At 46.6% G+C, this 23,433-nt stretch overlaps 1 protein-coding gene across 2 annotated transcripts in view; it reads right to left on the reverse strand.

The window, feature by feature from the left end:
• AP3D1 (adaptor related protein complex 3 subunit delta 1) overlaps positions 1-23,433 on the reverse strand; it is a 2,198,421-nt gene that overhangs the window by 558,490 nt on the left and 1,616,498 nt on the right. For both annotated transcript variants that reach the window (XM_069649511.1, XM_069649512.1), the window contains one exon: positions 23,266-23,319. In XM_069649511.1, the coding sequence (XP_069505612.1) occupies positions 23,266-23,319 (54 nt within the window). The remainder of the gene's footprint in view (positions 1-23,265; positions 23,320-23,433) is intronic.

The raw sequence follows: 23,433 nt of genomic DNA on the forward strand, positions 1-23,433 counted from the left end.
TGCAAACAAAGTGTACCTGCCGCAGCATTCGCCATAGAGAAGGCGACAACCATTGTAATGGGATGTTCCATGACGTTATACGTCGAACACTCATTATTTGCTATATTAGAAAAGCTAAAAGGCACAATGTCATCTCAGAGAGCTTCTGCTTAAGAAGTGATCATATCAAATCCATCGATCAAAATAATCTGATGTAAAAGAGTGAACCCAGCTACGTTCATAGCAGAGCCGGTAACTGAAGGAGAGCCGATACATGACTGTGCGAATTATGAAGAATTCTATGATGAAATCCCCAGGGTAAAGGAAAATGCCTTGGCAGGAGGAGAAATCGTCTTTATTGACAAGTCTTCGAGAATCGACCAAGTCGACGGACAAAGATATACAGGCGTTGCTGTGGTGAAGCACACAGAAAATGGAGAATTTCAAGTACTCGTCAGTGCACGAATACCATCTCATTACTCAGCACAGGCTGCAGAGTTATTGGTCTTGATACTCGCCATTGAGAATCACGCAGACCAGGAAGTAACGGTGTACAGTGACTCCGCCTATGTGACGTCCACAGTACGCAGGCCTAGCGCGCTGGAAAAGGAGGGGATACCTCCGAACTGATGGCACGCCTGTGCAGCACGCAGCCTTATTGGACAGGCTGATTAAGGCACTACAGCTCCCAGTGGTATAGCGGTCGTGAAATGTGCCGCCCACACAAAAGGGACAGATTTTGTCGCACGGAAATCACGCAGCAGACACGGAAGCCAAGCGTATGGCATCCAAAAGTGAGACTATTATGGAAGTAGAAGTGGCGTGCACCCATGAAAGGCTGATGGTAGCATGAACCACACCAGAAGCATATAGCGAGCTTGGGCAGACAACTAATGGAGCACCAGTGGAGGCACCGCAGGAGGAGAAAAACCTGTGGAAACGTTGAGGGTGCTCCTTGAACCCCTCTGACAGCTTGTGGCGGCAAGACAGCACTGGTAAACCAGTGATGCCTGTAGCAGTACTAAAAATAGCATTGGAGCAATTGCATTACACGATGCACCCGACAAAAGAGAATCTAGCAGCAACGCTCGCGGAAGACTGGTTTATACTGAATTTAGCTGAGCATGTTGCATTCTTTATGGTCAACTGCATAATCTGCCAGCAATTCACCGCTAGGCACACATTAAATGTAATAAGAGGAGTCATCCCCCTGCCAAATGGGCCTTTTCAGCATCTGCATGTTGATTATGTCGACATGATTCAAGTATGCAACGGGTACAGATACTTAATTGTCGTTGTGTGTTCATTCTCTAGATTGGTAGAAGCAAGTCCATGTACACATGCAGACTGTGCGGCCAAATTCCTAGTCAGGGAAGTGTTCCCTAGGTGAGGAGGGGTGGGGGTGGGTGAAGTAATGAGATCAGATAATGGGGCTCATTTTGTAAATGCAGTCTTTGAGCAGATTCCCGTGATGCTTGGTATGAAGCACAAGTTCTCGTCAGCGTATCAGCCAGAAGGTAATAGGATTTGTGAGAGGCTGAACTGCTTGTTAAAGGAAAGGATAGCCAAGTTGACGCTTACTCTAAAGAGGGGATGGTTGTACTGCCTTCTATTGGCATTATATGCTCTTCAGAACCAACCAGGCTCTGACCATCATCTTACGCCACACAAGATAGTCACAGGAAAGAGAATGAGGACCCCCTTTTCCTCTCGAGACAGAGCTAGATGTGATGCCCAGTCAACCCAAGAGATACTAGGATCCGAAATGCAAAAGTACTTGAACTGCATGACATCCAGCCTTACTGTAATTTCAGGCCAGCTGCAACGACGACGAAAAGGGTGCAGCGCAGAACACCGAAGGGAACACTGCAACAGACTCAGTTCAAGATCCACGTTTTCCACTCGTGTTCCCTGGAGATAGTGTGCTGGTGAGGAACCACACGAGGAAGGGGTGGTACGAGCCAAGATTCAATGGTCCTTTCATCGTGGAGGACTGCACTCCGTCAGCTGTGAAGTTAGGGCAGGAGAGCATTGATTTTCTAAATGACATTAAGCCCTATGTCGGAGAAAACCCCTTGGCTGCAACCTACCGCGAAGAAAATACAGACAATGGGGAAGAACCACAGCACGTGCAGACGAGATCCATGACGAGGAAGGACGACGCATGAGCAGTAAAGCAAGAAAAAGAACCCTTGTGCAAATTGTGGCTTAACTTGGACATTCCCCTAAGCAAAAGAACAAGGGGTAAGGACATAAGAAACGGACACTCTGTGCATCCTAGTTGCAGGGTGAAGAAGATAATTGTGCATATAAGCTACAGCACGTTTTATTGACATGAACTTTTGAACCAAGGCACACTTCAGCCTTGTCGAGAAAAAGACTATAACCAACTTTGAGCAAGGACTTATGGCATCTTGATCCATCAGAGCAGATATGGCATCTTGATCCATCCAGTACCAAGACGTTGTTTTGCAGCACTTATGGTTCCCCCCAGTAGAGACATCATAAAAGACGTGGTTACATACTTCTGCTTAGTATTAGTATCATATCCGTAACTGGTAGGGAGGGTCACTAGTGTCACAGACTTTATACAAGATCCTGAGAACGAAAAGGTACTCAGATTCCTGCTTACTGTCATTGCGGAAGCCTTCATCGTACTCCTGGAGTACATTGTTAAGGACACAAATGCTTCCACCACAGGTGATACTAGATGAACTCATCAATACACTTTTCTTTTGCATAATTGAAGCGTGCCCATCTATTGTCGGAGGAACCACAGACGCGCTGAACTTTCTTCGAGATCCAGCAAACACTGAACATTTGAGCAATTTGTTAAACAAAATTAGCATATTGGTCGCACTCCACGCGACCGGACAGTGCAAACATTGTTCACGTCAAGGACGTCAAGAACTTATAATCCTGAACCCAACAAGACAGGACGAATGTCCCTTTCACTAGAAGACAGCAAACTGGTGCAGAGAGTCTTTTTCCGCATAGTGGCTGATTTTCCTGAATTAGTGGGGAGGCCTATCGAATTGACGCCCCCACATTCATCCGAGATCCAGCAACTATAGCACAATTGGGATTTCTCCTGCATGGAATAATCCTCCAAGTGGAACTTTCAAATAATCGAAGAGACTATCTGGGGAGATTATGAAGAAGAAAACAAATTTCAAAAAACTTTCTGCCGAGGGACAAATCGAGGGAGCAAAGTTAAAAGCCTGAATTGTTATATTTGTCATTTTCTCTATTTCTTCATACTGACTTGAGCCCAACAAAGCCGCAGGATTGAACCAGATTAAAGAAGTGAACTGAGAGCTCACACACTTTTGAACCTGCACAGTAAAAGTAACTCACCGAAGTGTTAGTCTAATCTATTTATTCCATAGTCTAGCAAGGGAACTGCATCCCGCATCAAGAGACAATTACCTTTTGCAAGAGGTGGGACACTTGTGAAGCACTTGACACTTTATGACACAAACTGTTCAAGGAACGATATTGAGTGGGGGAAAACAATAACATTGACACTGGTGAATGATCGAGATGGGGGCCCAGAACAGTAACCTGGTCCTCCCACAAGCAGAGGGGCACCCTCGCTTCTCTGGAAGAAAATGCTGCCGCCTTACTTATCGAACTATAATGTACTTATGCATTGTGTTCATCATTATTTTACTGTCATTAATGATCAGAACTGCATTTTTTATTGGTGTACGAAGCGTCCCAATTTCAGTACATGATGTACGCATGAAACCCGCGAAAGCACCCAGACCTCATATAGTCATTCCAGTCCCGAGAAAATCTGATGGTAAAGTAAATGAATGTAATTACCAGTGCCACATACACACTTGAGGTAATGAATGAGCAGGAAAGCCGGAGACAGGGTCGGCACGAAACACACACACCCCCACACACACCCCCACCCACACACACCCCCACCCCCACCCCCACCCCCACCCCCACACACACACACACACACACACACACACACACACACACACACACACACACACACACACACACACACACACACACACACACACACACCCCCCCCCCCCCCCTAGTGTCGATGACCACATAACTTCAAACGAAAGCAACAGAGAAGACGAGACTGCCTACCGAAAAAACTTTCACAGGGGATGATGAGAAAAACGAGACAAAGTAAGCGGAGAGTCAACAGAAGCAGTGCTGTCAGACGCCCTGCGGAAAATAGAAGCGGCCGCAGAACGACTCTCCGCAAAGACACAAATGTTAGTAGATCTTCTACTACCAAACATAGCCAGAGTAAGAAAACTACAAGAGGAACTGAAGAACAGAACAACAGAGGCTGTACTATCCAGCACACATAGTCCAACACATGGGACAAGTACCAGGCCCACGATACAGCCATCCACTGGGCCGGCAACAGGCTGGTGGTTGATAAAGGCACTTCTAGATGGCAGGAAAAGGATGCAAGAAGAGAAGGAGAGAACTGCAAAACCTCCATCTATCCCATTGATGCAGATAAGGAGACCTGCACCGTGGACCAAGATACCTGAGAGTCTTCCAGCAGGAAAAAGCCACACAGATGCATTTAGGGATGTAGTTATAGCAAACTATAGGAAGACACTGAGAATCAAGAGAAGCCTACATGAAGAGAACAATGAACTAAACGACTACCTGGACTGCACAGCACATCTAGGGAACAACATTTGGTACCAGCACATGAAAGAAGTTGGAAAGCGAACTTCAGAAGGAGAATGCTTCGTTTGTGCACTTCTACCATACAGCATGGGGAAATCCAAGATCTTCGTGGCTGTAGAAATTGATGTCCCGACAGCACAGTGCCTGTCACATATAGCAATGTGCAACACCAGAGTCCGTTCATGGGGAGGGATGCCTCACCGATATGGGCAACTGAAACAGATTACCCCGATGAAGATGATTATGTTCAGGACATTAAGACGAGAAATAGAGCTCATACTAGGAATCACGTGATCAGGTATGAAAGACCTGAAGTTAAAGGAGCAGGAATAAGATGGGAAATAAACCTGAGACTGAACGTCCAAGGGAAAACCCCGGAAGAGGCTCAAATTTGGAAGAACAGAGGCCAAATGCAGATTTGGGGAACAGTGCTTTCCCCCAAAGGATGGGAAGGAGTGGTGATCTGCCGAGCATGGATGGTCCTTGAAGCCTGCAAAGAAGCAATAGAAAACTCACAGAGGTTGTGCAAACATCTATGGCTGAGACTAACAAGATTACTGACATGGTTCCAAGACAGAGGAGGACCCCTGCAGATAGTGCCACTGGAAAGCCCGAAATTGTGCTTCACGAACAATGGCACAAGAAAAATGGAAGAGAATCAGAACTGTGGACGAATTTTTGAAGCTCCACGAATGACTCATGGAACTGCAGTAATCATGGATCATTAGTGGGCGTGTGGATCCAAAGCATACATCAGACTGCCAAAGAACTGGGGAGGCATATGCACAATAGTAAATGTCCACGTTCCAGCATTAGTGATCCCGGAAAATGACCTGAATATTGACAGTTTCCCGAAGGCAGATGCTCACCTGAGAAGGAGATTTGTGGAGCTGGTATCCCGACTGAAGAGAGAGAATTACTTCTCTGCCAAATCAGAAGAAGCATTTCATGCAATCCCATACGAACGGAGGCTGTACAGCCTCACTTCATCAGTATTTGCGACAATCCTCATGCCAAGGTTCCAAGTTGGGGCAAATACCAAATGGTTAAAAATCATCAGATGGGAGCTGCTGCAAACCATCAACTCGACAATAAAAGGATTCAATGCAATCAAGGAAGAGTTAAGAGCAATCCGACAGATGACTCTCCAGAACAGATCTGTACTTGACATGATCACAGCGATGGATGGAGGTGTTTGTGAAAGAAAAAAAATAAATAAATAAAAATCGGAGAATCATGTACATTTATACCTTCTCACGATGAGGAAAATGGAACTTTAACAGAAGCCATAGGTATGCTGACAAACCTACAGAACCAGATGATCGATGAAACTGACGAAGTTGATGATGACAGCTGGTTTGGATCACTATTCTCGTGGGTCCTACAATGGATGGCAGACCTATTCCAGTTTCTAGGAGCCCTGCTATTGAAGATACTATTAGGATTTTGTGTTATCAAGATAATAATCTCATAATGCCAGAAAACTGCAAAGAAAGCCATAGGGATGAAGATCAAGATTGATATCGAGCCAGGATGGAAGCCCAGTGACCTAAATGACCAAGAAATAAAAGACTTTGTGAAGGCCAGCAAGTACGCACCAGAAGGAACAAAATTTCTGTATCCCAGGAAACCCAGAAATTATGAAGGAAAATTGATCTATTGCAGTCCAAAAGGACATTGTCAGCTAATGACATGGAATAAAGATGAACATGTGAAAACAGTACGAATCCTGAAAGGAGTGATAAAAAAATGGACGCCAAAGAGACATTCCTTCAAACCATCATGTACAAACCCAGAAGATGAGGAAGAAATTAATACAGAAGAACCAAGTAAGACGAACCCCAAAGAGGAAGCGAAGTGGTCGATGAACAGACCAGAGGGGGGAGTGTAGAGGAGATCCCAAATATGGCTTGCACTACAGTCGCCCATTTTGAACTACCAGGAACATCCAAACTAAGATATGTGACGTACGTTGAGCAAATAAACCAGCAGAGAGCCACACTAGGGCTCTTTTCAGTGCCTATTAGAAGAGCAATACCTATTGAAGCACCAATAACCAGACAACTATGGGCAGTAAGATCTCCATTGAGACAACCATACCAGCAAATGACAAGAAATGAAGATTGTTTAAACACTGTCCCAGAAGAAACTCAAAAGGCCTTAATGGAAGACGAATGATGACGTCACAAGGGCCCGGACAGTCGTACAGATGAAGAACAACCACCAAAAGATGACACACAAAAACAAAACGCCATGGATAAGGATATCACAGACATAGAAGAGGAGACGATGTTGATATATAAAGAAACGTAACTGCAAAGCAGGATGAAAGTATTCAACCAGCTAACGCCTGTACATAGGCTTGTAACGCAAGAAGCTAAGAAAACAGTGTGGCTTGCTATGCTTAGTAGAAGAATAGAGCGGCAAGCGCCAACTATATATCTACCTCAACGAAGCACATTATATAAGTGCAATCCACTTTATACAAAAGCAGAATTAACCCAGGTTACTAAGGGTCAAACAGGCCAGGATTCTTATTCCAGCTAACACAAGAGAGACGGCGAAATCTGAACTCAGCAAGGAGCAGGCCGTACCTGGGAAATCAAGGTAGACCCAAAAGAGGGAGGCGGACAGTAACTTTGGAGAATCAAAACTTAAGAGCAGAGCAGCCTGCCCCGTGAAGGTCGAGATAAGGGGGCCTAGGAAGGTGGCGGCCAAAGAGGAGAATCAAATGCACAAATAGAAGGAAAACGAAGCCGATTCACAGTGTGCTAACACGTGACCAGCCAAGCGCGAAGAGGCACCAACGTCTGAGATCACCCAAAGCAGGAGATACCATAACTTTTCCTGATAAGAAGCTATAGTTTCGAGGCCAACCGTAACCAACTAATTGACACTAAAGTACTGATTGATGGAAGGGAGGCTTGGTGAATCTTGGGCATTCTGCATCTGGGTGACCATTCTGCATGCTCCTAATTAAGGTGGAGATTTATGCTTAGGGTTGTATCAAGCCCAATCACAGTGGGCCAAATAATCTAAGGTCCTATAGATAGTAGAACCAATGAGACATCGTACCTTTAGTGATGTTTGCTTGAGTAATGCAGAGGGAAGGGCGTAGACGCCCACCCAATAAGAGTTATCCAATCCTCACACTCCGTTACCATATACAGATATATCACCTATACTTAAGTTACCTTTTCCAACCAATAGAATTGCATGACACATTTTAAGTGCTACACATCAATGACAAATTTTGACAATAACTATTGCTGTTTGAATGAAGATTGTCGGGAGTTGAAGCGAGACGGGCCATCGCATCATTGTTGATCTCCATGTTTCCCTGTTTTTTTGTACTTGTCATTAAACGGACTCCCCTTTGCCAAACCATTGAAGTTGTCCTTAATGACTGGTATTGGAGTAAGAGAATCCCGCACCCCATCCACCTCAAGGTGCAGCTATCTCGCCTTAAAGTACTCGAGGGCGAGCTCTGATTCTATGGGTTGGTCAGAGGTCACTCCTCCTGTACACCATGCTTCGTTCAAGGAAGTTGGCACTGAGTTGGTGGAGAAGGAAGCTTTGATGATGGCCGTGAAGAGGGGTATGAGTGTTTGGCAGTTTTGATGATTGGGGCAGGGCAGGAGTCGCCTTTGCAGAGTGATGGTTTGAGGTTCTTGACAATCATGGTGAAGTCCATGTCAGAGACAGGGTGGAAGCTGAATGTGGTGGTGCAGTGGGTCAGTAAAGGGCTGGGTGCTGTGCGTGGTGGTGGCTTGGACAGCATAGCAAGTTGTTTGACAATCATTTTTTCTTTGAGGTTGTTGACCTTTGCAGTTAGGGCATCTTGGATTTTTTCGCACCAAGTGCGGTATATTGTCTGGTCTAGCTGGGGCTGGCGGGGGGGGGTGGGGGGAGAGACTAATTCCCCGAGAATAGTGAAAAGTTGCTGTGAGTTGGATGAGGCTTTACCAATTCTGGAACTGTAGTTATTGTCTTTGTCATTGTTGATTTTCTTTTTGTAGTTTTTGGCAAGTGAGGAAAAGAGGGCTTTGGATGTAGGGGAGGGTTCTTTTATCCAAACTAGCTCGGCAGCGCGCTTCTTGGCGTGGCGCAAATTTCCAGAAGTGTGCATTGAAGAAAAAGTTACTTTCTTACCCGGTAACGTTCTTTCGATGGGATGTTCCTCCGACGTATTCCACATCTTTGACATTGATTACCACAGATGTGCTGCTTCGGAAAACTTTTTCGGCATAGGCGTCCTGCTTCGATGATGTCGATACGCTCCCTCAAGGACCTCCTCCGACGGCACCAGATGTTATATGTAGTACGCACGACGCCCGCAGCCTCAGTTGTAGTTTTTTTCCCCCAGAACGTGTGGCACCAATCTTCTGCCAGTTTTACCACAGAAAGCCTTGCGGAAACGGAAGCTGCAATCGCAAAATAAATTTTGTAGCGGGGCAGGTAGGGAGGGTACAATGTGGAATATGTCGAAGGAACATCCCATCGAAAGAACGTTACCAGGTAAGAAAGTAACTTGTTCTTCAAAGGGGATTGTGTCCTCCGACGTATTCCACATCTTTGACAGACTCCCAAAGCAGTACCAACATAAGGAGGTGAGAAAAGAATTTAGACATTTTAGAATGCCCAATCAAATTGCAGAATAGAGGACTGCCTTGCCAAAGGCCAAATCTTGCCCATGGATAGAGTCCAGGGAATAATGTTTCACAAAAGTATGGACAGAGGCCCATGTGGCCGCTTCGCAAATATTGCAAATCGGAACACCTCCCTGTAGTACAGTGGAGGCAGCCATACAACTAGTAGAATGGGCCTGTAAAGCTACAGGAGGGTCCTTCCCTGCCAAACGATAACATTCAGAGATCGTCAAAATGATCCATCTAGACAAGGTCTGCTTAGAAACAGCCTAACCTAAACGCCTTCCAGCGTAACCAATAAAGAGCTGATCGTCCAATCTGACCCGGGACATCCGTGAGAGATAGTAACTCAAAGCTCTCCTAGGATCCAACCTATGGAGCCTCTCCTCTTCCGTACCAGGATGTGGAGGAGGATAGAATGCCGGAAGAATTACCTTCTGGCTCAGATGGAATTCCGACACAACCTTCGGAAGAATGAAAGGCTGTACCCTAAGGACAACCCTGTCCTTATGGAACACAGTGAAGAGTGGTTTGGCGGAAAGTGCCTGCAACTCACTCACTCTGCGTGCGGAAGTAACTGCAACTGAAAATACAGTTTTAAAGGACAACAGTCGCAATGGAGAAGAATGTAAGGGCTCAAACGGAGCTCCCATCAGAAACTTTAAACCGAAATTCAAATCCAATCCCGGCACCTGGAAAGGCGACGGTGGAAATACACGAGTTAGTCCTTTCAAGAACTGATAAATCAAAGGGATTTTGGAATAAGAACATTCCTCAGACGAGCGCTTAAATATGGACAGCACCGCCAGGTAACCCTTAATAGTACCTACTTGCAGGCCCTTGTGGGCTAAAGAAAGCAAAAAAGACAAACCCAAAGGAATGGAACATTGGAAAGGATCCACATTCTGTATCCTGCACCAGTCGCAGAACTTCTTCCAACGGCAACGGTACAGGGATTTCATTGCGGGTCTTCTGGCCAAAAGCAACACCCCCATCACGTCTTCAGGGAGATCCCAATCCTTATTTCTCAGCCTTTCAGATACCAAGCATGAAGGCTGAGAGACTAGACCTCTGGATGGAGAACTCGACCCACCTCCCGTGAGAGCAGATCATCTCGGTAGGGAAGACGACGTGGAGGGCAGATGGACAGGTCTAGAAGGTCCGGGTATCACGCTCTCCTGGCCCATGCCGGAGCAATGAGGATCATCTGGGAACCGAACATCTACAACCTCTGCAACACCTGCGGAATGACGGGGACTGGAGGGAACGCGTACAGCAGTGGGAAGGCCCACTCCACTACGAACACGTCCCCTAAGGCTCCTCGTAGAGGAAATTCTCGCAAGCAGAATCTTTTGCACTTTCGGTTGAAACTGGTGGCGAAGAGATCCACTTGTGGGGTTCCCTAAAGGGCAAAGATCTCCAAAAGAACTTCCCGAGCCAGCTCCCACTCGTGAGAGACCGTGCTCTATCTGCTCAGAGCGTCCACCGCCGCGTTTTCGTCTCCGGCCAGATGAACTGCTGAGATCGAAATTTCCTGCTGGATGGTCCAGAACCAGAGCTGCATCGCCTCCCTGCACAGTGGGAGTGACCCTGCTACCCCCTTTTTGTTGAGGTAGTGCATGGCCACTGTATTGTCCGTCATAATCAGGACATTCGTCACCCGTACAGATGGCAGAAAAGCCTCCTTCTGGGCTGGCCTGACAGCTGCAGCTCTAACAGATTGATGTGCAGTCTGGACTCCGACGGAGACCAACGACCGCTGACTGTCAGCTCGTTCGCATGAGCTCCCCAACCCGTGAGGGATGCATCCGTCACGATCGTCACCTCCGGCCATGGTTGCCAAAACAGAGCCCCTTTTAAACAGATTTCCTTTGACGGCCCACCACAGATGGTCCTGGGCGACCGAGGGCAGAATTTGAACGGGGTCCGACATCCTGATGGAGAACTGCGACCACTGCATCTTGAGTGCCCACTGCAGAGATCTCATCCATAGCCTGGCCTCTGACACCAGTAGAATGCAGGATGCCATGAGGCCGAGCAATCTCAAGAACTCGAACGCCGGGAGACTCTGGGCATGTTGAAATTTGTCCACCATCTACAGATCGTGGTGAGCCCTCACCTGGGGAGGCCGAACACTGCCCCAGGGATGTGTCTAGCACTGCCCCGATGTACTGGAGCCGCTGGGTAGGTGTCAAATGAGACTTAGTTGAGGGAGAAGCCCAGCTTGTTAAGGGATTGGTAGGTGACGTACAGATGATCCAGGACTTGCTCGGGAGAGTGCGCCCTGAGCAACCAATCATCCAAGTAGGGGTAGACGTGAATCCCCCTTTCCCGAGATGCGCTGCCACCACCACCACCATCAGCTTGGTGAAGACCCTCGGGGTGGAGGTCAATCCGAATGGCAGGACCTGAAACTGAAAATGTGAGTCGCGAACCTCAGGTACTTCTGTGCTTGGGATGAATCGGCACATGGAAGTAAGCATCCTTGAGGTCGAGAGACACCAACCAATCCTGAAGTTGAAGGGCCTGGAGGACTTGGGAGAGAGTAACCATCTGTTACGCTCACCTGGAATCCACGGGGACGGGACCCAGCCCTGGTTGGATGATTTGCACTCTCAAACCTCTCCTGGTCCCTTTGCTAAGGCCTCTGGTTAAAGATGGGTCTTAATATTGTAAAAGGTGGATTCTCCGTCCTGCTCCTCGTGGCAGGGGCGCATAGATGTGGGGGGCGAGCAGCGACCAAGTTATTTCACTGGTGCAAGCCCCTCTGTGGGAATCTAGGTTTGCTGCTTTACAGTCTTTATATGCAGTTCTTATGTTCCTCTTAGTTTGAATAATAATGTCTTGCTTCTCTCCTTTTAGGTATGGAAAGGTATTTTGGTGTTGTCATGCAGTTTGAAGATGAGCATAGGCCGGTAGGCGAAAGCGCAGTGTGTGCGATGCTGTTCGGTGAGTAAAGTGCGATGCGCGGCGCTGTTTCGCTTTTTATGTTGCTAACCTGTGTCATTTCCCTCCTTGCATGTTGCGATGTTCCTGGCCGAGCGCCGTAATGTTCCAGCAATGATACTGACCAGGAGATGACTACCCAGGTAAGAATTGTGTGGCTTTCTTAATTCGGGAGTAAACGCTTACTAATGCTGTCTTTCTTTCTCCTCTTTCCAGGTTATGGTATTCCAGGATGCATGCGGTGCCGGATGATGGAGTTCGTACCTTCAGGTGAGTGGAACTGAAGTTGGCGATGGATTGAAGACATGATACTGTTCCAGGTAAGTTTTGTAGTGTTCTTTCTCTCTCTGCAGGTCCTTGGTTTCAGGTAAGCTGGCATCAAAGAACTGGACACGATGAGCGTTACACTGCCCACAGCAGAACACCACAAAGTATGTTCTGCTGTTTGGGTGCAGTTTAAATAGTCTCAGATAAAGTAGTCCAGGTAAAGTAGTGCCAGGCCTGGCAGACCCAAAAGACTAGACCGCATAGCTCAGTTCCTTGTAACTGATCTATGTGTGTGCCTCCATGTTGGCTGCCCCCCTGTGAAAAGGTACAGTGAGCAAAAAGCATGTGCTGCAAACTCTCATCTCAGAACAGGTTATCATGCCATGTTCTTTCTGGAGAGGAGCGCCTGCTACCTTTTTGGAAATATTTGCAAGGAACTTGGGGTTGGTCACCCCGAGTTACCTGGGGGCAACCATACATGGACTCCCTGCTCACTGTGCTCAGAGGGGCACAGCTTCACCTCACTGATGAGGCCCAACAATGCTGAAACACGTGTATGGGGTTGCTGTTGGTACTCTGTTTGTTCAGAGTGGAATTGCCATAGCATTTCGATGCTGGACTGCCCATTTGGGCGGGACAAAGACTGATATGCAAATGGATATTTCCCATCTGTGAAAGGTACAGTGAGCAAAAAGCATGTGCTGCAAACTCTCATCTCAGAACAGGTTATCATGCCATGTTCTTTCTGGAGCGCCTGCTACCTTTTTTGAAATATCTGTCAGGTCATCCTGCAAAAAATCCACAGGTGGAGAAGACCACCCCAGATACTCCATCACCCTCGACATGAGGCACATGTACGAGGAGTCAGCATGCGTACCAGGCTCAGGCCTGCCAAACTCAACCTCCAGGGTGGTATCAAGACCACTTGCGTCATCTAAAGATTGACAAAGGTCTTCCAATTGGCTATGACAAGACAACAGGTCATCAGGAACCCCAGGAGGCACCTCATCCTCAGACCCTTCCTCAACCTCTGAAATGTACTCCAAGGGTTGGAACAAGTGCACCCTGAGAGGAGGAACAGAGTATGGGTCGAGTATAGGCCACACAGACTTGCTGAGCGCCTTCCTAGGAGCTTCCACAGCTCTCCGGGGTACCTCCGGCAAAAATTCTTCAAAAGGCGTCGAGGGCGCCGATGGGAGTGGCGTCGATCGAGGTGCCGACGACTTCGACAGCGCCTTCAAGGCCGGAGCCCCGGGCGCCTCCTTCGACGGCCTTGGCGCCGATGGAACCGCAGTCCCAACACTTCTTGAAGCCAGACTTCGGGGTAGCAGAAGACGAAGACATAATTTTGTTTTAAAACACAGAGATATTTGATGAATAGATTCAAAAGAGAGAACCGAGGCGTGCCGAGATTTCGAAGCAAACACATTCGCAGAAAAAACAGAACTGAGGTTACGGGCGTCGTGCGTCCTACATATAACATCTGGTGACGTCGGCCATCAGAGGAGGTCCTCAAGGGAGTGTATCGACGTCATCGACGCAGGACGCCTACGCCGAAAAAGTTTTCCCAAGCAGCACAGCTGTGGTAATCAATGTCAAAGATGTGGAATACGTCGGAGGACACAATCCCCTCGAAACAGACATTTGTGAGGGCTTGGCTTTCCTGAGTTTGAGGGGGGGGGGAAGCGTGTTGACTGCTTGTGTAGTAGATTCCATATAGAGGTCAACCAGGGCTGCTGTGTCTGTTAGCAAAGGTGGGGGGTGTGCCAGGGTGGCAAGTAACGGTTCAAAGTTTGTTGGCTTGAGGTTTCCTGTGCACCGGGCCATTTATTCAGGTTTGGCAGAGTTTGCTGGTCTGGAACGTTCCGAGTAGGGGATTCTGAAAGCAATAATGTGGTGGTCCGACCATGGGCAGGCAGAGGTGATGGGGGTGGGGATGTTACAATTGAGGTCGCTTAGCCAGTCTAAGGTGCAGCCTTGGTCATGGGTGGGCTGGAGAGAGCGTTGTGAGAAGCTGGCATGGTTAAGTGCCAAGAATACGCTGGTGGCCGATGAGTCAGCTGGGTCATTTAGGCCTAGGCTGATGTCTCCAAGGATTATGACTTTGGATTTGGGTTTAATGGAGGTGAATATGCTTTGCATTAGGTTGTCTTCGAAGGTGAGTCTGAGGCCAGGGGGACGGCAGAGGGGGAGTGTGATAGAATCGGTGGGCGACATGAGGATCTTGGTGAGTAGGGATTCACAATTTGTGATGACATTGGTTTTTGCGACTCTGATGGTGAGGTTGTTTTTAAAGATGGGGGCAACGTCGCCTCATATTTTTGTAAGGATCTGTCGCATCTTAGGATGGTAAATCCAGGTGGGGTGGCAATGGAGAGGTCTGGGCCTGGAGCGGGCTGGATCCAAGTTTCTGTGATGGCAAGCAAGTCGGGGTCGTTGGAGGTTTTGAGGTCAAGTATTTTGGCTGCGTGTAACATTAGGGATCTTGCGTTGAGTAGCGCACAGTTGATGGCTTTGCGGATGGGACTGGTGGGCATGCCTGTTTGCGCAATTCACAATGGTTGTGAATCGTGAAGAGGGAGGTGTGGCCTTGACTGGGTGCACAGCCTGAGGAGGCTGTTCCTCGTGCAGATTGGCGGGTGTGTAACAATGGGCGAGTCACGCATTTCAGGTTGCGAGGGGCCTGGACTGTGGGTTTGCAGTGGGCCGATCGAATGCGATGTGTGGTGTGGGGCGCATGCAGTGAACCGTTTGAGCAGCCTCAGGAGGCTGTTCCTCGTAAGGATTGAGGGGAGCATGGGGATGGAGGAGCCAGAATTGTTGAGCTGATGGTGGGGTGGGACAGGTGGTCTTGCGGAGCGTAGTAGTGGCGAGGTGCTGGTGGGTGAGGCACAAGGGCACATACCTGCAGATTAAGTTGAGCGGGCGTCCTTGGGGTTGACTGAACTTGCATGGAGGGTGTTGTAGTGGATTCTGGGTTTCCAGCTATGGCCTCAGGTCTGTTTGGGGTTGTTAGTCCACAGTGATGTGGTTCAGCCGAAATAGAGATACAGCGTGCTCCAATGTGCAGCACCCAACACCCGCGGCGCACAACACCACACCGTTGGCCTGCACAGGCTTTGCCTTAGAGGGTTGGGTGCATGGGTTTTAATGTGGCGGAGACAAGCATCGAACATATTGTAGAACGTACAGCGTAGATCAAGCTGCGTGCTCTGTGGACCTGTAGCACATAACAGCACCCTTGGCCTGCAACATAGCTGGTTCTGTAAATTCACCTTAACACCACCGAAGAGTTTCAACCAACTAAAGTGTTGTTTCCTACCAGCTTCTCCACCCCCAAGGAATGGGAGGACTTTAGGGGGAAAAGGGATGTATATCTTTGCCATGGCTCCCCCAACTTAAGTCCCAACACTGTTCAAAGAGCAAAGGCCCACCGCGCTTGGACAATCTACAGGCACACCTGTTGGGACCACAACGGTGTGCCTTCTGTGCCACCATCCTTTTTGTGGACTGGTCCTCTCGAGTGCTGTGTGGCTCAGCCCTTGAGTATCAAACCCCCTGTGCTGGCCTCCTCAGCTTCAGCCTTGGTGCCAACAACATGTTGGTGTTTATTCCATCAGACTGGCCCTCATTTCGGATAGGAAAGATCTTTTTTGTGTTTGTTTATTTGCCCTTTACCGGAATATATTCCTATGGGACCCCCAGTCTCTTTGCTTATTTTTTTACCTCTGTCCTGACTTTTGCAGGTCAGTAAAACCCTTTGCTTTACTTCCCTTGTCGGTTTTGCCCATTCTTATGGAGAAAATGACAAGTCCCTAAGACTGTCAATACTTGGAGACTGTCTATTTTTGGGGAATAATTGTACTTTTACAATTGCACGCATCCCCTTAGTGAAACACAGTTGGGATACTTTGTATCCTTATAACATTTAACCTAATGGCTTTTTGGTTACTTTGACAATGTGCCTAAGACAAGCTGGTTGCAGCTGTGTGATTTGTACTGTTTTTGCGATATTCATCTCATGCACTTTTGCATTTACAGACAGAAATTGCTACTAAAGGTGGCTTGCATCCTAAAATGGCCAAGAGTTTTTTCATTTGCTCATTGACCGACATTCCTGCTTTCTCAGGTCAGGAAATGCCACAAATGGTAACCCCTTTCCCGGAGAAAGCTGCTGCCTTTGCAGACACACAGGCTGGGTGTGTGTGACCCCGAGGAGGGGGACTGGTACGGTCTGGTTCGAGTCCACATTCTCTGGTGCCTGAAATCTGTTGTTGGACATTTGTGATGAGCAGTAGTTGACCAGGATTGGACAGCCTTTGGCTGTTCGAATGTTGCAGATCCTTACCATTGGTGGTCTCTGGCTAGCTCCGAGCCTGAATCTTGGAGAAAAGGGAAGGCTTGTGCAGCTATTGGACAGATCATCGTTGGCACAGAGACTTCTATGAAAAAGAGCAGTCCGTTGATGAGCCGAGGACGACCCCTATGGCTGACTAGCATCAACTCCAGTGATTGGCATGGGGGTCCCTGCCAGACAATCTAATGAAACTGGTGTTGCTTCAGTAAGAGCAAGGTCAGAGGTGTCCCTGAAGGTTGGGGCTCTAACCTGCTAGATCGGTCAGTGAATGGACTATGGTAGCCCACAAAGACATACATTTTCTGGAATTGAAGGCAATCTGGCTTGCAAGTGCGTGCTAGTCCTAATGGACAACATGGTGGCCAATAATTACCTCAAAAAGTGAGGTTATGTGGAGTCCTTGCCTTTGTGCGGAAAAGCAATGCTATTGTGGCTCTAAGCTCTGGAACTGCGTGTCTCTGACAGCTGCCCATCTAGCTGGGACACAACGTCACAGTGAATGCTTTGAGCAAGCCGACTTCATCCTTCAATGACTGGGAACTCTGCCAGGAGGTTCTGAAGGAGATCTTCGACTCATTGGGCGCTCCTTGGGGGCTCCTCTTCGCCTCCGGTGTCAACAGAAAGAGGAAGTTATTCTGCCAACGTAAATTTCCTTGACAGGGAACTCTGAAGGAGTACAATGATAGTCTAGTGGAACTTCGACCTCCACTATGCATTCTCGCTGATCCCTTACTACCGCTAGTTCTCAGGAGGCACTGCCTGTTAAGTTCATGTTGATTTTGATTACTCTGGACTGGGGCTGGAGGACAAAGTAGCCAGAGCTTCTGGACATGTCCACCTGCTCTCCCTGTTGTCGCCTCCCTTCAAGAGTGGATCTTCTCTTCCAGTTGGAAAGGTGGATCCTCCAACCAAACCTCAGCAGCTTTGAACATTTGTGCTTGGCAGCTAAGATGCAAGGAGTGGGATTTGTCAGACAACGTCCACAATTAACTCTTTTCAGTTCCGAGGACAACCACTAAGTCTATTTATGCTTGAAGTTGGCTACATTCTAGGTGATAAAGAGGGGCCTGAACCTTTTCATCTGTCCTATCTCCTCTTTTTTGGATTTTCTTTTTTTGTAGGACTGTATAGTCTTACAAATTGGCACTTTAAAAGGGATACATGGTTCCAAATTGGACTTTAAATGGACCCTACAGCAAGGCCTTTCTTCATGAAGTCCACTGTTAACCAGTTTTTGCTGGGTTTGTGCAACCAGTTTCCCACACGCCAGCTTGTTGTTCCTGCGTGGGACTTGAATTTAGTGTTGTTTCTTGATGTGCTCTCTGTTTCAGCCCCTGTATTCATGTTGGTTAAGAATGCTGACCTTCAAGATCACTTTCCTCGTAGCTATCATGTCTGCAAGACGGTTGAGTGAGCTCAAGCCGTTATCTGTAAAGCCTTCCTACTTGTTTTTTTCTTAGTATAGGGTGACTTTGAGAGTGATGCCGACCTTCCTTTCAAAGCTGGTCTCGGATTTCCATCTCTCTCAAAAGATTAATCTTCCTGTGTTTTTTACTCCGCCTCACCCATCAGGGTGAGGAGTGATTCCATCGGCTCGGCCCGGTGGGGCCCCTCAGTTACTAAGTCTCAGATGATGGACGTCTGAACGGATGACCAGCTTTTTGTGGGTTATGCTAGTGCCGTGCGGTCATGTTTATAAAGAAACCGTTTGAGTAGGGTCAAGACGAAGGTTTTATCAGATTTCCATATCTTCATGTTCTAGAAGGAATCCTTCCATGGCCTCCAAGCCATCACAATGTGGAATCAATGTGTAAAGGCTGGTCACATTAAGTGCCACCAATGGATCAGTAATTGAGTTACATTGTAATGAATCTAAGGCATATAAACAATGTTTAGTGCCTTTCAAATAGTTATTAGTTTGTGTATTCATGGTTGTTATCGAGGTATTGTGCTGAAGGTTCCAAAAATGAATTTGTGGCTGCTATGATGGGTCTTCCAGGACGATTAGTGAGAGATTTATGGATTTTCAGTAAGACACAGAATATTGGCTTTCACGGGTTACTATTATCAATTCCTTAACAGATTTAATGGGATCATTGTCTAGAGATAAATAGGAAGCAACATCATTTAAAATGATGCTTCCATTCAATCTCAATCAAACATAGTTAGTGTCTAGGGCCCCCTCCCTTGTCAGCAGATTAGATCATAATTTCATGATTTTCCATACAATATTTTACGACTCAATTCAGTTTTACTTAGATTCTTATTTTTGTATGGGGTAAAGGGCAATTTCTTATGATAGTTCAAAACAAACCTTTCGAACGAATAAAGTACTTTAGGTTGAATGTGTGGAATAAAAGTGCTTTTCGGACATAGTTCAATGACATTTACATCAGAATTACCTAATGTTTCACTAAGAGAACTAATTTCAAAAACCATTTTCATCTTCCTGATAGGTTTAAAGAAATCCATTTTCTCTTGAAAAAGATTTGAATCAAATTTTGGTGCAAAAGATAAGCCCACTTTTCAGGGATACTGTTCAGTGCCTTAGGCAATGAAAAACTAGATATGTTTACAATTAAACACTCTTTGCAATTGGTGTTTTGAGTTGAGAAGTTTTTCTTCTGACCTTGTCTGTTTAGTTTTTTTTAACAATATTTTTATTGATTTTCAGTGGGTATGAACAGACAATGCCATCAACATATGGCAGTGAAGAAAGAACTGTGCCCCCCCCCCACCCCAGATCTTGTCCTGTGCGGCTGGTCGGAGTTTACCCTATTTCCAGGATTCAGAGAGTTTGCGGGCAAAAGCTTTCTATAGCCATCGTTTAAAAAGGCGATCACCTCTTCACAGTCTGTTGCAAATTTTGCTTACGCCTCCTGTAGTAAATAGGTCATCCATTCCAATGCAGTAAAATTCCAGACTTCCAAGAGCCAATCATGCTCTGTTGGGGGGTATTTGATCTTCCATTTCTGCGCTATATACAAGAGTGCCGAAAGTGCCAGGATCACATAGGCCTTTCTGGTAGATTTCATCCTTAGGTTCCGGCCTAATGTGTCAGGCATAGTAGCCCCTCTGTCGGTGCCTGCGCCAAAAATCGTGTGTAGGTGTTGGTCAATTTGTTTCCAGTAGCGGTCTAGTTTTCGGGAGCCCCTCCAGATGTGTAGCCAGTCTCCCACCTCGCCACAGTCCAGCCAGCACATCCCCGTCATATTGGAATATCTGTTCAGCCTTTAAGGGTTTACAGACCTTGTCTGGTTTTGATAGTTATTCTAAAAAATTCAATTGGCGATCTGTGCAGCAAGATGGCAACATAACCTCCCTGTTACCAGCTGTAACACCTAATATCTCAGGTGGTCCAGATTCACGAGTAGGTTCTTCAGAATCATTATAAGATCTATCAGATGATGCAGTGCTAGATTTTTAAAAAGGTTCTTATTCACAGGTGTTTGGAAACAGAATTACTGCCAGGTGTGAATATCTTGTTTGTAGTTAGAAGCGTCTCTCTTGAAAGTAAAGATATTATTTTAGCTTCAAGTTCTTTCTTATATCCAACTTGATTGATACATCTGTTGTAATGTCTTTGCAAGTGCTTCTTTACTGGATCAACGATCACATAACGCCCCACCTTCACTTTTTACGATCACGGTCAGTTCCATTAAAGATTACTGTGCTCAATAACAGCTATCCCCTCCCATAGGCATTTCTTGAAAACGATCGGACATCCACCTGGAACCTAAATCATACACGAGGAAAAAACTTGGTAGATCATCATTCTCTAGCCTAGCTGCTAAACTCTGGAACACCCTCCCGAGAGAAATACAAACCATTAAGGACCATCTAAAATTCTGAAAACTCCTAAAAAGCCTGTTTCTTCAACTCAGTATGAAAAAGAATAAGCAACACCCACACCCCACAGAATTAAAAGACAAATTGCAAGGCAGGGAACTAGGTCAGGCCACGGCGAAGCGTAGGGAAGTAGAGAAGTGGGAGTGAGACCCAGGTGCTCCTGTTCCCACAGAGGGCCCTACCAGAAACATTGGAGAAAAATAGGACCAACCTATGTTGAACCACAGGCAGAGGCCATTCGAATTAAAGGGGAACAAGGGCTCAAGGGCACAGAGACGAGGTCCCACTCACCGTTAAGGGACTCAGAGACTACGGAGGCTGCACACCAGGATGTGCCAGGGGACAATATTAGTCTGAACACGGGCAGGGGGAGGAAGGTGGAGAGGAGTTATCACCACTAAATAGCCCTCCTAACAACCCACAACTCTGCACAGAAAATAGGAGTGAGACCCCCCTAGCACACCATAACACATGACACTGGCAGGGATACATGCCACAGGTGACCAAAACCGATGGGGTATGATAAAGTATCGCAACTAACCAACACCACTAAAAAAAACTCATCCCCTCTAAACTAAAACACAACCATACCTCTTACAGCACAACAAACCGCACAAATTTCACTACACCACAATGACAAAACAAACCACACATAGCCTTGCACAACAGCACATGACAACTACTGACTTGAAATTCACACTTAGGCTCAAGTGAACGGTGTAAACCGAACTGAAGCTGCCAATAGCACATCACAGTTCTCTTGACCCTTTTCCCGTTCAGTCCCACAAACTTACCCCCACAACCTATCCTCTTACTTTTCAGATCTGCCAGAGCTTCAGGGGACCACTAGGTGGTGATAGTGTGCAGTATAAATATCCTTTCACAGAACATATGATATGATGATGAATACATAGACGCGATTCTGTTTAATATCAGCCAATGACCTTAAAGTGAGATCGGCAACTGAACACAATTGGGATGCACATTCAGGCAAGATCTTAGAACCCATGGCAGTTGTTCCGATTGCTGCTGGCATTGGAGTAGAATCAGAATTAAAAATGCACTCACCATAACATTCACATTTGGTACTAGCATGCCACCAGTTACCTCAGTTGATTCCCAGCTAGGTTTCCTCTTCATAGATATCGCACAACTAAGCGCTATAAACAGTTCATTACCATTAAGCTACCAGGTCGAAACGCGGACCTCTAAAAGGGGACAGGCTTTTTACATTCCTACCTTTGTGGCATGCTTGTAAACTAAGTTACCATGACAACAAAGCATTTCAACAATTCAGTCTCTAGAGCAGCTGCCATTCAGTTAGCTAAACCACTGAACAAAACCTATAATTTCAGCATTAACGTTCAAAGGTTAAACCTCATCATTCACCCACCAGGCCACCATGTACTGCTACCACTTAAACCAGAACCTCTACTGTGTGGTGAGTAGAGTATGCACCAGGTTGCTTGTGCACTTCCTTAAGGAGTAGATGTGTGTTGATCTTGTCTGGCTGATATCCATTAAGGAAGTAAAAAGGTATGTTTGTTATCTTAGAATTTCGGCACAGACAACCGTCTCAGTGATAGGTCCTTAAAGGTTGGCACTGAACAACATGCACATACCTGTGTGATGTTGGCACGCCTAGTCTCAGTGATTTGCATTTCTGAATCTCGACTGACCTACAAGTGTTTACGGCTAGGTATGGCACATTTGGATTACATCGAGGATTTGTTTTATGCATTTTAGTTGTTATACTCTTGCTTACGGCTCATCCCGGGTTATTACTTCTCGAGTCTGGGTGACGCAAACTAGCGTGTTTTCTGAGCCGATTTATGTCGTTCCAATTAAGACCTGGCAATTGCGATGTCATCAATAAAGGTGTGGGTGTCTCTAATATTTGGGGGCTATTTAGTTTCAGATACATATCTCATTGTGCCCCTGCAATTTTGGGTGTCAACTATCAAGCAGTGGGAGTCTCTAATGTGTGCTGTTTGGGTCTGTCCATCCAGCCAATGCACAGGTCCTGGACAGCCTGCATTTGTGTTTGTCGCCATTTTAGTTGTGGTTGTTTTTGTTGCCCTCTGTGCCTTGGGGGTAGGAGATATGTGGTGGCCTGGACTTGCTGCTGGATATCATATAGCCTATGTGCCAGGTTGGTTGACCTGTCTCTTAAGGAGGAGATATGTGTTGGGCAGCTGTGGAACCCCGGGAATGTGGGTAAACTCCAGGAATGAGTATTCTACAGCTGGAGAAGAGTTTCTAACCTGAGTGGTGGGCACCGATCAATCTTACAGTTATCTCTGTCCTGTAGACTTATTTACAATAAAGGAAGTTACCCTGAACTCTCAGCCTCAGTCTACTTCTTCCCTGAATCACAGGCATAGATCACACCCCCTTCTACTAATACTTTGAGTAAACAAACAAAAATAGATGGCTTTGCCGTTGTATAATTAAACTGTGCATACAGACGCGCACACAGACATTTCACAGTTACAAGGCAAAAAAGAAAAGTGTACCATTTTATTGCTTTTTACCAACCTGCGACTGATTCTGCAGTGGAGTACTGGTTAGCCAGAAATCCAGGTCGGATGTCTGAAATCCAAAGGCAGATACAACAGTTAATATATTTTACTACTAACAGGAACAAAACATAATGCATACATACAGACACAGGATCATCCACTTAATAACAATTACCCACAACAA

Source organism: Ambystoma mexicanum, chromosome 1p (assembly GCF_040938575.1).
Source record: "Ambystoma mexicanum isolate Mex_15411 chromosome 1p, UKY_AmexF1_1, whole genome shotgun sequence".
NCBI lineage: Eukaryota > Metazoa > Chordata > Amphibia > Caudata > Ambystomatidae > Ambystoma > Ambystoma mexicanum.